Source organism: Eulemur rufifrons, chromosome 8 (genome assembly GCF_041146395.1).
Source record: "Eulemur rufifrons isolate Redbay chromosome 8, OSU_ERuf_1, whole genome shotgun sequence".
Taxonomy (NCBI): Eukaryota; Metazoa; Chordata; class Mammalia; order Primates; family Lemuridae; genus Eulemur; species Eulemur rufifrons.
In genome coordinates, this window is record NC_090990.1 from 5,999,508 (window position 1) to 6,017,726 (window position 18,219).

Consider the following 18,219-nt stretch of genomic DNA (forward strand, 5'->3'; position numbering starts at 1 on the left):
CTTCAAGCAATCCTCCCATGTCGGCCTCCCAAAGTGCTGGGATTAGAGACGTGAGCCACTGTGCCCAGCCATTTTGCTAATACTGTTAATACCTTGGATTTTAATATCTTACTGAGTGACAAAATCCTTGTGGCCTAAACTTTACTGTGGAATTCCAGTAGATGTCTTGTAACCAATTTAATGACTTTTGACAAATAGTATATACCACCACCACAATCAAGATCAGAACAAGTTCAATGTCCCTAAATGTTCCCTTTTGCTCCTTGGCAGTGAATCCTTGCCTTTGGCCCCAGGAAATCTGAACTTTCTATTACTAGAGATTATATTTATCTTTTATAAAATTTCATATGAATGAATTCATAATGTATGTATTTTTTATGTCTCATTTCTTTTCTTCAGAGTAGTGTTTATGAAATTTATCTATGTTATTGTGTGTATCAGTAATTCATTACTTTTTATTACTGAGTACTATTCCATTGTATGGAAATACCCCAATTTATTGATCTATTTACCAGTTGATGGATATTTGGATTATAGTGGTTTTCTATTACTGCATAACAGTAATCACACAAACAGTATAACACAAACAATAGCTTAAGATAACACATTTGTTATCTCAGTTTTTGTGGGTCAGGAGTTAGGACACAGCTGAGCTGAGTCTCACCAGGCTACAATGAAGGTGTCTGTTGAGACTATAGTCTCATCCAAGGCTCGACTGGGGAAGGATCTGCTTCCTAACTCATGTGGTTGTTGGCAGCATTCAGTTCCTTGTGGACTGCCAGACTGAGGACTTCAGCTTGTTACTGTCAGCCAAAGGCCACCCTCATTTTCTTGCCAAATGGCTTTTCCCAGCATAGCCACTTGTCTCCTCGAAGACAGCAAGGGAGAATCTTTTAGCAAAATGGACACTATAATCATGTGTCATACCCACATTAAAGTAATTACTCCTGTCACCTTTGCCACAATCTATAGGCCAGAAGCAAGTAGCAGATCCTGCCCACACTTGAGAGGAAGGGATAGCACAAGGGCATGAATCCCAGGAGGTGGGGGATCATCAGGTTCACCTTGGAGCCTGTTCCCCACAGGATTGGTTCTAATTTGGGGCTACTATGAATATTCATGTATATATAAGTGTGAGGACACATTTTTCATTTTCTTGGTAAATGCCTATGCATTTACCCAGCCCAGCGTGGGATTGCTGGGTTATATGGTAAGTGTATGTTTAGCTTCATAAGAAACTTCTAAGCATTTTGCCAAGTTGTACTATTTTTCATTCCCACCAGCATTGAAAGAGTTCTACTTGGCTCATATCCACACCAACATTTGGTATTGTCCATCTTTTTGATTTTAGCCATTGTAGTGAGTGTGTAGTGATATTTCATTGTGGTTTTAATTTGCATGTCAGTGATGACTAATAATGTTGAACATCTTTTCATGTGCTTATTGTGCTGAGGTTCATTTTTATTCCCCATGTGGATATCAGTTATTCCAGCATCATTTGTTGATAAGACTGCCTTTTCTCCAGGCCGGGTGCGGTGGCTGACGCCTGTAATCCTAGCACTCTGGGAGGCCGAGGTGGGTGGATCACTTGAGGTCAGGAGTTTGAGACCAGCCTGAGCAAGAGCGAGACCCCGTCTCTACTAAAAATAGAAAGAAATTATCTGGCCAACTAAAATATATATAGAAAAAATTAGCCGGGCATGGTGGTGCGTGCCTGTAGTCCCAGCTACTCGGGAGGCTGAGGCAGGGGGATTGCTTAAGCCCAGGAGTTTGAGGTTGCTGTCAGCTAGGCTGATGCCATGGCACTCACTCTAGCCAGGGCAACAAAGCAACACTCTGTCTCAAAAAAAAAAAAAACAAAAAAAAACCTGCCTTTTCTCCGTTGAATTATCTTGCCACCATTGTTAAAAATTAAATAATTGAGCCAGGCACAGTGGCTTTTTCCTGTAATCCCAGCTTCTTGGGAGGCTGAGGTGAGAGGATCGCTTGAGACTAGGATTTGAGACCAGCCTGGGTAACATAGCAAGACTTTGTCTCTACAAAAAATAAAAAAAAATTAGCTGGGTGTGGTGGCATGTGCCTGTAGTCCCAACTACAGCAATCAAGAGTATGTTATTTGCATTAGGACAGATATATAAGTAAATGGAGCAGAATAGAGTTCAGAAACTGACCTATGTACATGCAATTATTTTTTAATTTTTTTAGAGATGGGGTCTTGTTCTGTTGCCAAGGCTGGAGTGCAGTGGCACAGTCATAGCTCACTGTAGCCTTGAACTCCTAGGCTCAGATGATTCTCCTGCCTCAGCCTCCTGAATAGCTGGGACCATAGGCGTGTGCCACCACACCTGGCTAATTTTTTTATTTTTTGTAGAGACTGGGTCTCACCATATTGCCCAAGCTGGTCTTGAACTCCTGGCCTCAAGCAGTCCTCCTATTTGGCCTCCCAAAGTGCTAGGATTACAGGCGTAAGCCACCATGCCTGGTCCCAACTTTGTGGTTTTTTTTTGTTTTTTTTTTTTTTCCCCTGAGACAGAGTCTTGCTCTGTTGCCTGGGCTAGAGTGGGGTGGCATCGGCCTAGCTCATAGCAACCTCAAACTCCTGGGCTCAAGTCATCTTCCTGCCTCAGCCTCCCGAGTAGCTGGGAGTATAGATGTGTGCCACCATGCCCGGCTAATTTTTTCTATTTTTAGTAGAGATGGGGTCTTGCTCTTGCTCAGGCTGGTCTCGAACTTCTGAGCTCAAGCAATCCTCTTGCCTTGGCTTCCCAGAGTGCTAGGAGGATTATAGGTGTGAGACACCATGCCTGGCCTGTTACGGATTTTTAAAAAAATTATTTTGAAATGGGGATCTCATTTTATTGCCCAAGCTGGTCTTAAACTCCTGAGCCAGTGTGCCTGGGTTGTAAAGGATTTTTACATTTATGTTCATGAGGGATATTGATGTGTAGTTTTCTTTTATGTGTATGTATGTGAAATCTTTGGTTTTTATAGCAAGGTAATGCTGGCCTTATAGAATGAGTTGGAAAGTTTTACATTTTTTTTCTATTTTCTGAAACAGTTGATTGGCATTATTTTTTCCTTGAATGTTTGATAGAATTCACCAATGTAGCCATCTGGGCCTAGTTTTCTTTTTTAATTTCTTTTTTTTAAGAGACAAGGTCTCACTCTGTCACCCAGGCTAAAGTGATTTGATCATAGGTCACTGTACCCTTGAATTCCTGGGCTCAACATGCCGCCAGGCTTGGCTAATTTTTAAGTTTTTTGTAGAGACGGGGATCTTGCTACGTTGCCTAGTCTGGTCTCAAAGTCTTGGGCTCAAGCGATCCTCCTGCCTCATTCTCCCAAAGTGCTAGGATTATAGGCATAAGCCACCATGTTTGGCCTCTTTTAAAATTTTAATTATGTATTTAATTTAAAAAAATGTATATATTTTAAAATTATATATTTAATTTTAAAAGTAGATGTAAGGTTATTAAACTTTTCTAATTTTTCCAGGGTCCCTTTTGGTATGTTGTGTCTCAAGGAATTTGTTCATATCAGTTCAGTTGTTGAATTTGTGTTTTAAAGTTTTTCGTAATATTCCCTTGTTTTTTAAATGTGTCTGCAATATACGATTTCTCCTTTTTTATTCCGATATTAGAAATTAGTATTTTTCCTTTTTTTATGACTTGTCTAGCTAGAGGTTTATTGTCTTAATAGTCCTTTAAAAAAAACCTTTAGTTCATTGAGTTTCCTATTGTTTGCACTTTTAAAAATTTCATTTATTTCTTTCTATTTATTTGGGTTTCATATTCTCTTCTTTTCCTAACTTCTCTAAAGTCAGTATTTAAAGCTATAAATTTCCCTCTAAGCATTTCTTTAGCTGTATTCCACAAATTTAGATATGTTGTGTTTTCATTTTCATTCACCACAGAGTATTTTCTTATTTGAGTCATAGTTTATTTAGAAGTATTTTGTTTAATTTCGAAACACTTGGGATTTTTCCAGATCTTTATTGATTTCTAGTTTAATCCCATTGTGATCAGAGAACATACTCTGTATGATTTCAAATCTTTTAAACTTAAGATTTGTTTTATGATCTATCTTGGTGAATTTTCTTTATGCACTTGAAAATAATGTATATTCTGCTGCTGTTGGGTAGACTGTTCTATAAATGTCAATTTCGTCATATTGTTGATAGTGTTATTCAGGTCTTCTGTATTCTTACTGACTTTTTGAGTAAGGAGGGAGGGGTATTAAAGCCTCCAACTATAATTTTGGATTTGCCTATTTTTTTAATTCTGTGTAATTATACTTTATGTATTTTGAAGCTCTGTTACTGGGTTCATATATGTTTAGGATTGTTACATCTTCTTGATTGATCCCTTTATTGTTTTGAAATGTCCCTTTGTTATTTTTAAGTGTACTTTGTCTTGTATTAATATTAGCGTTTGCATGGTGTATCTTTTTCCATCCTTTGGCTTTTTACCTATAGGTGTCTTTTTGTTTAAAATGGGTTTCTTGAGGACAGCATATAGCTATCTTTCTTTTTTCGTCCCTAATCTGACAGTCTTTTCCTTTTAATTGGAGTGTTTCATTTACACTTAAGGTAAATGTAGATATGGTTGGGTTTAAGTCTATCATCTTGATTTTTTTTCTTTTTCTATTTGTTTCATCTGTTTGTTGTTCCCTATTTTCTTGTCTTCTTTTGGATTAATCAAATTGGTTTTTTTTTTAGATTTCATTTTATCTGTCTTTTTGGTTTAGTTATCTGCTACTTTTTTTTTGACATGATTGCTCTGAGGTTTACAGTATGCAACTTTAAGTTATCACAGCCTACTTTTCTTTTTTTTTTTTTCAGCCAAACATTGTCAACCAAAACAGCCTGCTTTTAATGATATGCCAGTTCACATACTCTAATAAGAGTATGCTTCCATTTCCCCTCCCTTTCTCATCCATTTTCCTATTGGTGTTATACATTTTACTTCTGCATATGTCATATACCCCACAATATATTCTAATTATCTTTTTACAATTAAATATATCTATATTTAAAATATCTTTTTTATTTACCAACATATTTATCATTTCTGGCATTCTTCTTTTGTGTAGCTCCAAGCTTCCATCTGGTATTGTTTTCCTTCTGCTTAAAGAACTTCTTTTAATATTTTTTGTAGTACAAGTATATTGTTGACAGATTCTCTCTCTTTTTTTTTTTTTCCTGAAAAAGACTTTATTTTGTATTCATTTTTGAAAGGCATTTTCAGTGGATATAGAATTTTAAGTTGATGGTTTCTTCCCCCAGGGCCATTTTAAAGATATCAGTCCATTGTATTTTGGCTTGCATAATTTCAGAAGTCTACAGTCATTCTTAATCTTGATTAATTGTAGGTAATAGGTAATACTTTCATTTTTCTCTGGCTGCTTATAAGATTTTCTCTTTTAATGAGTTTTCAGCAATTTGATTATGATGTGTCTCAGTGTGCTTTTGTGTTTACTCTGCTTGGCATTTGTTGAGTTTCTTAGATCTGAGTTTGTAGTTTTCATTATACTTGGAAAATTTTCAGCCATTATGTCTTCAAATATTTTTCCTGCCTCACCCCTTTTTTTCTGGGCTCCAATTACATTTGTGTTACACTGCTTGATAGACCATAGACTCCATAGACCACTGAGGCTCTGATCTTTTATTTTTTTTTCTCTCTGTCCTTTATTTTGGTTAGCTTCTTTTGGTATGTCTTCAAGTACACTTACCTTTCTTTCTGCAGTGATCTGCTGTTATTCTCATTTGCACTAATTTTTTTCTATTTTTAGTAGAGATGGGTCTCACTCCTGCTCAGGCTGGTCTTGAACTCCTAACCTCAAGTAATTCTCCCACCTCAGCCTCCCAGAGTGCTAGGATTATAGGGCGTGAGCCACTGCACCCGGCTTCCTGGTTCTTGATATATGTTGAGATTTTTGATTGGATGCTGATACTCTGAATTGCATATTATTGAGGGCATAGCTTTTGTGGTCTTTATTTTTTTTAATTTTCAAATTTTTTTTTTTTTAAGAGACAGGTCTTGCTTTGTTGTCTGGGCTAGAGTGCAGTGACATTATCATAGCTCACTGCAGCCTCAAACTTCTGAACTCAAGTGATCCTCTTGCCTCAGCCTCCCATGTACACTATTGTTGTGCGCTACCATGTGTAGCTAATTTTTTAAAATTTATTTATTATTTAGAGCCCAGGTCTCACTCTGGCCTGGGCTGGAGTGCAGTGGCGCAGTCATAGCAGCTTTGAACTCCTGGGCTCAAGCGAGCCTCCCGTCTCGTCCTCCTGAGTTGCTGGGATTATGGGTGTGAGCCACCATGCCCAGCTAATTTTTCTTATTTTTTTTTATTTTTATTTTTTTTGAGACAGAGTCTCACTCTGTTGTCCAGGGTAGAGTGCCGCAGCGTCAGCCTAGCTCACAGCAACCTCAAACTCCTGGGCTGAAGCAATCCTACTGCCTCAGCCTCCCAAGCAGCTGGGACTACAGGCATGTGCCACCATGCCCGGCTAATTTTTTCTCTATATATTTTTAGTTGTCCAGCTAATTTCTTTCTATATTGGTTTTAGTAGAGACAGGGTCTTGCTCTTGCTCAGGCTGGTCTTGAACTCCTGAGCTCAAACAATCCACCTGCCTCGGCCTCCCAGAGTGCTAGGATTACAGGCGTGAGCCAACGCACTCGGCCTATTTTTTTACAGATGGAGTCTCACTGTGTTGCCCAGGATGTGTGATCTTACTTTAAAGAATGTTGAGGCCAGTTGCAGTGGCTCATGCCTGTAATCCTAGCACCATGGGAGGCCAAGACAGGAGGATTGCTTGAGGCCAGGAGTTTGAGGTTGCAGTGAGCTGATATGCCACTGCACTCTAGCCCAACGAAGGAGACCCTGTCAAAAAAAAAAACAACAATGGGCTTTGTTCTGGTAGACAGTTAAATTATTTGTGGTTCAGTTTTATTCCTTCAAGTCCCGTTTTTAAGTTTTGTTAGAGTGGCTCTAGTGTAACCTTTACTCTAGGGATAATTTGACTCCCTGATAAGCTATGGCCCTTCTAGGTCTCTGCTGAATTCTTGAATGATCAGTGAGGACCCTCTACTCTGACTGCTTGGGACTTGTGAGTTCTATGGAGTCCTGAGAACTATTCAGCTCACAGCTTCCTCATCATTTCCTTTTTTCACCCTTGTTGAGTTTCACCTTTTGCATGCAGAAATTTTAATACTCAGCAAAGACTGAAGGGAACTCCTTTCTGGAGCTTCGCTGCATTGCTTTTTCCTTTCTGGAACTCTGTCCTGCAACTTTTTTTTTTTTTTTTTTTAATTATTTATTTATTTATTTATTTTTTCTTTTATTAACGGGTCCCAAGAGAGGGGGTCCCCGGGTGAGGTTCTCGGGTCCCAGGAGAGAGAGAGAGACCCGAGAAGTCGCTGTCCTGCAACTTTCAGCTGTCTTAGCCTTCTTGAACTCCAATCTTTGTCTCCTCAACCGAGACTGCCATGCTCTGCTGGGGATCCTCCTCCCTCTCCTTGGTCTGAAAAGTGCCTTTTGGCAGAAAGCCAGAGTGGTTTTAGGGCTCAAATCATTTATTTGTGTTCTGTCAGAGATCAGAGTCCTGTACTGCCTGCTGTCCGATGTCTCCAAACTGTGGTTTTATTTATTTAGCTTAGTTTTCTAGTTGTTTACAGTGGGCGAGAAATCTGGTCTCTATTTTCCATCACGGCCAAAGTGGAAGTCTGTTGGTTGATTTTGAGCAGGGGAATGACTTGATATAATTTTTATTTCCTTTCATCCTAAATGTGAGGTGATGGTATTATTCCCATAGATGAAGAAACTGAGGGTCAGAGAGGTTGAGCAGTACACCCAAAGCCACTTGGCTGTTAATGCAAAAGCTTGTGTACTTTCCATTATACTACTGCCTCTCAAAGAATATCTGTGGAATTGAATCATATTCTTCCCAGCAAAGAACTATAGAGACTGGCTGAGGCTGTATCTGGAGGAACAGTCCTTTGGCAGGTGTAGGATGAGTACTCCTAGACTTGAAGGTCCTGCCTGTTCAAATCTGTGAGCCACGTGTGAGGTTGATCTTTGCTGTGCAGCAGATCAGCACCTGGGTTCACCTTCCAGCTGGGGAGGGTCAGCACCTTGGTAGCAGAAGTGAGAACACCTTTGTCTCTCAAATGAGGCACTTCTCTCTCTGCCACTGTGGGTTTTTTTTTTTTTTTGAGATAGGATCTTGCTGTTTTGTCCAGGCTGGAGTGTAGTGGTGCAATCATAGCTCACTGCAGCCTCAAACTCTTAGGCTCAAGCAATCCTCTTTCCTCAGCCTTATGAGTAGCTACGACTATAGGTGTGAGCCACTAAACCTGCCTAAAATTTTTTGTAGAGACAGGGTCTTGCAATGTTGCCCAGGCTGGTTTCAAACTCTTGGCCTCAAGCAATCCTCCTGCCTTGGAGTCCCAAAGCACTGGGATTATAGGCGTGAACCACTGTGCCCCGCCTCCTATCTTTTTGTTTCTTAAAGCAGTTTTATGCTCTTGTTTTCTTTCTTTCCTAATCTCCCTATTCAGGCCCCTAAGGATCCTGAATGTGGGCTGCCTTGGAGCCTACTTCTTATACCTTTGCAATAGACGTCAGTGGGTGGTTTCCTAACCTTTTTTTTTTTTTTTTTTAAATCATAGACTATCCTGTGAAGATTTCCAGGACCAAGTTGGAATTTAATTTGTAGGAATTTATCTCAAGGCAGAAAATAGACTTGGCCAGTTGATGTGGAGGCAGGTATTTGAGAAAGTACTGGGCTTTCGCAAGAGCTGGACTGGTGAGACTAATGGACTTACACAAGCTTGGGGATCGGTTTCCGATAACCAGTCAGCTGCACAGCCCTTTGCCCTTCTTTCAAGCAGCATGTGGAGGTGCATGTTCAGATGGGAGCCTGTCCCATCAGCATAAGGAAGCAAGGTGGTCAGGGTTCTCCAAGGTGTTGTGTTGGTGTTTCAGGTAGAACAGTTCTTCACTGGGCTCATTGCAGGACATTTAACCTCTTTGGCCCCTGCCCTCTAAATGCCAGTGGGACCCCTTAGTCATTGTGACAACCAGAAACACCGCCACGTTTCCAAATCTCCTCTGGTGTGATACTGTCCTTGGTCGAGAACCACTGGGCCACAAAATTACATTTAGTGTAGGCCACGTTTGTGTTGGGTTGTAGGTGAAATGTTCCAGGGCAAGACACTGCATGGTCCTCTGCTTGCTTCGTTTGGGCTTACAAGTACCAGTGGTGCCTTAGTTTTAAGTTTTAAAACAGCCAGACTTAGTGGCACGCGCCTCTAGTCCCAGATACCCTGGAGGCTGAGGCAGTAGGATCGCTTGAGCCCAGGAGTTCAAGGCCAGCCTGGGCAACATAATGAGATCTTGTCTCTAAAATATATATGTATATAAGATATATATATACAATATATACATATATATAAAAGATATATAACATGTATACACATAAATTTAGTTATGCACATCTTTATTGAGTACCAGTGATATACTAGGTGCTAAAGCTACAGACTTCAGTAAGTGTCCATCTGCCAGAAGCTTAAAATCTAGTAGGAGAGATAGATAGCAACTTGTAGTCGACCCTTGAACAACACAGGTTGACTTCCCCAAGGAAGTATCTTAGCTGGATCTGAAGGATGAGTTCAAGTGTCAAGGAGGGAAAGGAAGGAATAGCATGTACAAAGGCCATTGACAGAGGAAGCAAAGGCCAGTGTGTCTGTTGAGGACAGACCTGAGATGTAGTCAGAGTAGGTGCAAGGCCTCGTAGACCATGCTGAGAAGTTTTTTCTGTCTTCTAAGAGCAATGAGAAACCATTAAAGCTGTTGTTTTACTGGGTGGAAAGGGATGAGATGATCAGATTTCGTTTGGAAATGATAGTCTGTTTGCATCATGGAGAATGAATTGGAAGAGAACCGGTATGGGTGAAGGTGTACTGATTAGAAGGCTACTGCCGTTGTCCAGGGAAGGGATTTTGATAGCTTGGGCCAAAGTGATGGCAGTAGAGATGGAGAGAAGTGGATGCATTGATTCTGTGGACGCTTAGGAAGGAATATTGGCAGGACTTGATAATGGGTTAGCTCTGGGGAGTGGGGAGAAGGAACTGTCAAGGCTGGCCTTTTGGACTCTAGTTTGCATAGTTTGGTGAAGCTTGTGCCATTCACTCCAACAGGGAATGCTGGAAGAGGATGTGAGTGGCAGATGCAGAGGACTGTGAGTCTGCTGTGGGACAGGTTAAGTCCAAGAGGAGGCAGGAAGGCAGTCGCATGTAGAGCTCAGAGGGGTCTGTAGGTCTAAAGGTGCGAACTTACTGATGCCTGGAGCCTTGTCAGGAAGGAGGGAGGGAAAACTTGCTCAGATTCCTTGAGACTGACCCACACTTGCTGGCTAGTTTCATGCCAGCTGACCTTCTTGTCCTGGGACAGCAGAGCTCTTGAGACAGGATTTTGGATGGAGGGATAGTCCTTCCTCCAGCAGTGTCCTTGCCACTGTGCTATATGTGCCAGCTATGTGGTGGCAGCTGGGCTGAGCAAATCTCTGAGAATGCTCTGTGGACTGGACTCTTTCCTCTCCCACCCTCTGTCCTTTTTCCTAGGAGGCCTGGCACTTGCCGTCTGGCCTAGCTGGGAGGAGAATGGAGGCTGGCTCCTGGCTCCTGGGACGTGCAGATTAGCTGCACTCATCTGGATATTATCTGTAGATAATTGGCAATTGACTTGAACATCAGTAACAGTAAACTAATCATAGCTCACTCAATCTGCTTGTTTTATTCTTTTGGAGATTTGTGAATTTCTTCAGAGTCTGTCTGTCTCTATGCCTTCCTCTAAATTCTGGCCAGATCAACCAAGGGTTGAAGGCACTTGTGAGGGTGAGGTGGTGGGCCCAGAAGAGGAGACGGCCAAGGTTGGCGCAGTGCTGCCTGCTCCCTGTGGGTTGGTCTGTTTGTGGCCAGTCACTAGCTTATTTACAAAAAGGATTGAAGCCTGGGGCTTGCTTTCCTATTGTGGGGTGGCGTCCTCAGTGACAGGCAGTAGGTAGGAACCAGCATACTTTACTGGCTTCTCGGCTCCACATCCCAGAAGAATCCCGTGCGCAGCTGGGGCCCCCTTGTGGCCGAGTCTGGCTCTCCACTTTTGCTCTGCTTTTCTTCCCAGTCCACTGGCATTGGGGAGGTGGCAAAAAGGGGTGCCCTCTCTTCAAGCCTTTTTTCTGGACTGTTGCCGTAGATTTTGCAATAGTCCCCAGCCCTTGCTGCTCAGTGGCTGATCTGGGGCCATTCCCGAGCAAAACCAAGCCTTGTTCTTGAGATGCTGGGACAGTGAACCCAGAAACAATCTCTTTTTTTTCCCTGGCGAATTCATACTCTTGGGCTGCTTCTTACAAGTAGTCTACCGCAGAGCACTCTAAAGTCACAAAACACGGGCGAGTAATAGGAGAAAGAGGTGTCTGCATGTGTTGCTTGAGAATAGAACGTCTTTGGTTTTTTTTTTTGATGTCCATTGGGTGGCACTGTGATCTTATTTTTGTTTCTATTTTTCTTTGCAGCCAAGCTCTACTCCAGGAAGTGAAAATGTGCTGCCTCGAGAGCCGCTGGTATGTAGTATCATTTTCTAATAATTAAAATGTCATGTGAGTTTCAAGAAACCATAGGATCCTGCAGTTTTGCATCGGTAGTGTCCCTTTACAAGTAGGTGTTACGTGGAGACTGCCTCTGTCAGTGACCTCTCACTTCTTTTCTAGATGCAAGGACTAGTGAGATCTCTCCTTAGTAAAGCTTGGTCTTTTCTGGATCTAAAAGCATCCACCCCAGATGGTCATGTGCCACTTTGTTTGTGGTTGATCAGTAGTAATTAGCGAGATGCCTGAAACCTTAGGAGGCCGAGTGGGCGTGAGGTTGCTGGGCCTATCCAGGTTGCTTCTTGATTGTCTCTCCTCCTCAGGGTGCAGGCACCTCAGGTGGCCTTTAAAGAACAGGTAAGGGAGGAAATTCTGGTTTTGCTTGGTCAGTAATTAGGTTTGTGATAGTCATGACCAACATTATCTTTTTAGACTCTTGATAGGGAAGAGGCCTGCTAGGTACTAAAGGTAATTTTCTTTACTAAATGCTTTTCCTTTGGTGGCCAGAGTCCCTGCCTGCCTGCCCCACTTTCATTCCATTTTGCATTTCAGGGCCTGCTGTCGATCCCTTGGCTAGGTGGTAAGACTGGTTCTGTACAAACCAGATAAGTTTTATGGGAGAGCCAGCTTTAGTTTTAACTTTATAGAGCTTTTTCTTCCTTTGAGTAGTGATGGAAAGCTTAGGGGTGTACCACCTAGGTTTTGTTTCAACAGGGCCTGTAGTTTCACCTGTTTTTCTTCACTCTCCTTCTGGCAGCAGTGGGAGGAGATGACGTGAGGTCCCTGAGCTGGTATGAACAAGTCTGAATTCTAGCACGTACTAAGGCTTTCCAAGGCAGAGGATGAGTTGGATCTGGCTGAGCTGTAGAGAGGCTGAGGTGATACAAACGCTTCTGGGGCTGATTCAGGGGGTAGTGTTGTCATTCATGTCACCTGCCGTTGTGTCACCAGTTTTGGGCTCACTTCCCAGGACTCCCACAGTGGCCTCCTTACACTCTTTCTGTATTGCCTGGATTCTTCCTTGAGGTCACGGTGGCATGAAAGTCAGAGGAGGCTCTGCTTGGCCCGTCGCTAGGGCGAGCTTGCGTGCTTCCCATGGCGCCTGGCTCGGTGCCCCTCAGGCCCAAGTTGTGGTTGCTTTAGACTAAAGTCCAACTTGAACATGGTAGTCCTCTTCAGTCCTTTACTTCCTCAGTCTTCTTTTGAATTTTGAGCCACTGATTTAACTGGTCACCAGAAGAGTGGCCAGTCCATCTTTGGGGGCATGAGTAGAAAAACTTGCTGGGAGCCCTAAGCAATTGGCAAGCTCGCTGGGTTCTGGGTATTTGGAGCCCTGCAGACCCTGGGCTATTGTTCCTGTGCACTGCTCTTTTCCTGCTGTACTGCGCATCTGCGTGTTGGTTGGTTGTATTTTTATTTCTTTCTTTTCTGGGAGGCCCTGAGCAGTCTTCAAACCCTAGTAGCCTGCGATCGTCCAGAGTTCAGACTCATTCTCTCCAGGCCAACTCTACAATTACCTTATATTTAATTAATATTTTTTTCTCCTCTTTACGTACTTGCTGCATAATTGCTCAGAGGAAAGAAAACACATAGCAGCAATTTATATATATATAAAAAAAACAATAATTAAAAAAAAACCCCGAAATAAACTCCCATCTCCTTTGGGCTGATCCTATGAGTTGGGTAATTAGGGCCCTATTAAAAGGTAGACCCTTTCTCCTTCCCCCCCTTTTTTTATTAATTTTTTTATATTAAACTCCCACAGTCTCTCAGTCATGCCCTTATTGCTTTTGGCCAACCATTTGCAGCAGCCTGATTAAATGAGGGCACCAGCCGAGTTGTATGGTCTTCTGTGAACCCCTTCTTCCCCTTGGGAGTGGTAGTGGGAGGGTGTCAGGCAGAAGATCCTGCCGAGGGCTTGTGTTATAGGTCTGGGTACCAAATGGGCAGGAGGGGAGCCTGTGGCTGCTGTGAACTGGCAGCAGGCTAGGTGAGAGTCACAGGTGCTGGAGAAGCAATGGAGTGGCAGCCCTCATCCACAGAAAGCCCCCAGCTCAGTGCTGTGGTGCTGGGGTTTGTGCAAACACAACAGCACTCAGCCCCTTCTCCAGGGAGAGAGATTTCACAAGCTGTGTATATTAGCTGTCTCCTGGGTGCTCTGCTCAGCTCAGGCCTGAGGACTGGGGAACAGACAACTGAAGAACAAAACTAAACCTTGTTCTCAAGTAATTCTCATATTTTATTTGGGAAAGAAAAGGTATTCGTACACATGAAACAATTAGTAGACAGCATATGACTGTATATAATTTTAACAAATAGCACAAAATCGTATATAATTTGGTGTAGAATTGCCTGCCTAGGAGTAGGAGAAGTCCTTACTTCAAAGAAGGAAGAGTTTTGCAGAAGATGGGAGAGGGCACTTAGGGATGGTTTTGTGAAACTTGAGGCCAGGTCTTAAGGAATAGGATGTTCCAGTGTTGGGAAATACTCTGCTAAGTTGTTTTTGTTTTTGTTTTTAACTGAGTGCACACTTTCTAAAAAATTGCTTAATGGAAGCTGCCTGGTCTCTATAGTAAAAGGGCTAGGCATGGAATGCTGAAAGCAAATAATCTTATTTTATTCTTTGTCCCAGAACTAGATGATCACTTTGAAGTAATTTTTCCCCTTATTAAAAAAGTGAGTTATGACAGAAGTGGCTTTATTGGGTAGTCAGTGCAGTGTAGGTGACATTGCCATGTCGATGTATTTGGTGTCTGTGTGATTGTTTTGCTCTGTTTGCTAGGCAAGGAAGGCCTGACTTTCATTTCTGTCTTCTCTGTACCATAAAAACTCTCATGAGTTTGTAGTAAGAAGTATAATCTTACAGTCTCTAAATGACACATTTGTGTTTATAGCCATCCCCTGGCCTTGATTCTAGCCAAGTAGTGACACTGCATGTTTCCTTTTCTTGCCCTTTCCATCCTGCCCACCACCTACCCTCCACATAAAACCAACCCAGCAGCCCTGGCCATATTAGAAGGTTAGTTGCTCTATAATATTTTAATATCATCAGGGCTGGAGATGAGTGAAAAGATCAGGCTTAAGAAGTTCTGTAAACTCCAAGTTGAAATTCTCTGTTAATGACAAAAGTCTGCTAAAGTTAAAATGGTTGGTTACTTTTTTCCCTGTATTCTCTCTTTGCTGAGCTTTCCCTCCTAGCGTAGGGAGTTGTGACAGGCCTCCAGAGTACTGACGGCAGCTTCTCCCAGACCTGCTGAAAACCTTCTGTGAATTTCCCACAGACCTGGGGTTTCTAGCCACCATTGCATGTCTATCCTCGGGCTCACACAGAGTCTCTGGATCTGGCTCCCTGTGCCGCCCAGGCAGGATCAAGTCGCTGCCTGGTGTATCAGTCCTTAAGACTGGGTGGGCAGGGCCAGGTACAGTGGCTCATGCCTGTAATTCTAGCACTCTGGGAGGCCGAGGCGGAATGATTGCTTGAGGTCAGGAGTTCAAGACCAGCCTTAGCAAGAGTGAATTCTATTTCTACTAAAAATAGAAAAAGTAGCTGGGTGTCTTGGCATGCACCTGCAGTCCCAGCTCTCGGGAGGCTGAGGCAGGAGGATTTCTTGAGCTCAGGAGTTTGAGGTTGCAGCAAGCTATGATGACTCCATTGCACTTTACCTGGGGTGACAGAGTCAGACTCTGTCTCAAAAAAAAAAAAGCCTGGGTGGTGGGCAGCTGTCTGCATGGAGTAACTCAGTTCCCGTCTTGTTGCTTGGATACTGAAAGTGGGGTTAAGTAACCTTTTAAGATTTCCTTTTAGTCATACGGTTTTTGGTTATTTGAAGTAGCAATAAATAAGGTTTCGTTTACACATCTGCTCACTTATTTCAACTCAGTTTCTCAATATTCAGCAATACTGTTGCTCATCTGCCTTACACAGTGCTTATGGGTTTTGGCTAAACTAGAATTTCAGCTTTTTGCTCTTTGACACCAAGTTCTTTCTAGTGGATAAGTCTTCTGCATCCTCTCTTCCTCTCACTTGTAGGTATAGGTTCTTTTTGTTTTTTCTTTCTGTCCTCTTTCCTGCATCCCTCCACCAAAATAATCCCAAATTGCAATACAGTGTATTTTTATAAATGATGATGATAATTTCTACGTTATAACTTTTTCTAGAGTTAATATTTTTTAATATGCTTAATTTTTAAAAATAAAGTTGCTCTGCAGTTGCAGATCCAGGCTATGTCTCAGTGGTTTTGCCCTGCAAGTACAGAAGTATCCTGTATCTTCAGGTTTTTCCCTGAGGCTAACATGGAACCTTGTCTGGGGGCTTCTATATCATGTATTTGGTCTCAGTCTTTCTGGGGAAGCTCATCCACCTCATACCTGGGACATCTAAGATTTTCTCTTTGGTTTTTAACCCAGTTAGCCAGAGGCTGGTAATCAAAAGGCCATTAATATCTTGATGAATTCAGGAAACCAGTACTGTGAGCTTTAGGAATAGCTATGGCCAGTTAGTTATTCCTGGCCTCCTAAGACCTCTAGAACAGTCTCCCTGTATTTGTATCTTTTGTGATAGGGTCTCATTCTATTGCCTGGGCTAGAGTGCAAGTGACATCATCATAGTTCACAGCAATCTTAAACTTCTGGGCTCAAGCAATCCTCCTGCCTCAGCCTCTCGAATAGCTGGGACTACAGCCACCATGGCCAGCTGATGTTTGTATTTTTTTGTAGAGACTGGATCTTGCTATGTTGCTCAGGCTGGTCTCGAACTCCTGGCTTCAAGCAATCCACCCACCTTGGCCTCCCAAAGTGCTTGGATTACAGGCATGAGCCACAACACCTGGCCTTTTTGTGACTTTTGTGGTTAGAATACTTGGAGTACTTGTTGGCAGGCTCACTGTGGATAGGTGGTTCTCATTTTTTTCCCCACCAAAACAATTCTGAAGGATGACATTCACATGTTCAATACATTTCTTTCTTTCTTTCTTTTTTTTTTTTCCCCCCGATACAGAGTGTCACTCTGTTACCCAGGCTATAGTGCAATGGCATCCTCGTAGCTCACTGCAACCTCAAACTCCTGGGCTCAAGGGATTCTCGTGCCTCCTGAATAGCTGGGACTTCAGGCACACACCACCACACTGGGCTAATTTTTCTATTTTTAGTAGAGATGGGGTCTCGCTCTTGCTCAGGCTGATCTTGAACTCCTGACCTCAAGCAATCCTCTTGCCTTGGCCTCCCAGGGTGCTAGGATTATAGGCATGAGCCACTGTGCCTGGCCAATGCATTTTTTTATGTATACTCATGTGTGCATGTATGTGTGTGTGTAAGTTATATATAATACATATATATTTTATAAAATTCAAAGCATTTTATAGGGAAATAAAATTGTTTTCGTTAGTATATTCATGAAAGTGTTTTATAAGCACATGGGTAATGAAACCAGTCATTTAGGGATTTCAGTAAATTGTCATTTTTCCGAGAAAAATAAATAAATATGGCAAACCTAATTTTGAAGTATTAAACATAATTATTTTTAAAATCTGCAGTGGTTGATTTCAGAGTTAGGTTTGCTGAATCCAGCTGCCATTTCTACCTCTGTTTAACACTTAGGAACGTCTGTCAGGACACAAGTGATTGGGGGTGGCATTATAGGGATAATTCAAAATCCACTCTAATTGAGTTTTTAAAGTAACTCATCTGCAGATTTTGGTGTTTAAACCATTACTAGCAACGTATTTCTGGGGGCAGCCCTCCCAACTGCTGCTGGGAAACTTGGGAACCCAAATCAAGTATAAACAAGCAGAGGATGGGGCTCATGGTGGTGACGTGGTTACCTGATCAGATCCAGTATTCTGGGCCTGAGGCCTGGGCACTTTTCAGATAGGAAAAATGTTGGCTGCTCTCCTTCCTCATTCGCCTCTCGTCAACAATACAAAGCCTTTAGTGAAGAAAAACGTTTCTCTTTTAACACCAGCCATGTATACTGACTTCTGGTTGGGAGGGTGCCTGAGATTTCTGCCTGTTCTGCCAGATCTTCGGAGGAAGACTGGTGAGAGCTGAAAGCTGAAAGGGATGAGCTCGAGAAAAGCCTCATTCTGTTTCTGGGTGGTTATGGTCTGTAGGCCACTTACTGATTTTGAAATTACTGCCTCTTCCTACTGCGTCCTTCCTATGATAGACTGAGAAGTTTTATTGAATAGACTAGGTGGTGCCCTTTAAGTTGTTTCCTCTTTCAGGTAAATGAAGAGGTGGTTTTCTAGTTTTAAGATGTCCTTTTACAAATAATTATTAGATGAATCAAAACTCTTAGGAGTAATAATTAAAGAAATGGAATTTGAAATAGTTCAGCTTTGTTTATACTTTAGGTTCCTGGCTTTCATCGTAATACTTCGTATTTGCTCTAGTTCCTGTAATCAGAGGCCCTGACTATTGAATAACTGGGCAATGTCCTTATTTTGAGGACATGAGGACTGAGGAACTGAGCACTCATGTGCCTTTTTTCAGAGCCACACTGTGATTGGGAATCGATCTTTAATCTTGTCCCCAGCATCATTCTTTCCAAAGGAAAAGTTCTGTTTCCTCC

The 18,219-nt window shown here is 42.2% G+C and overlaps 1 protein-coding gene across 1 annotated transcript in view; it reads left to right on the forward strand.

Annotated features, from left to right (window-relative positions):
* PEX14 (peroxisomal biogenesis factor 14) overlaps positions 1-18,219 on the forward strand; it is a 126,683-nt gene that overhangs the window by 6,041 nt on the left and 102,423 nt on the right. The window contains exon 2 of the mRNA XM_069477324.1: positions 11,580-11,627. Coding sequence (XP_069333425.1) covers positions 11,580-11,627 — 48 coding nt within the window. The remainder of the gene's footprint in view (positions 1-11,579; positions 11,628-18,219) is intronic.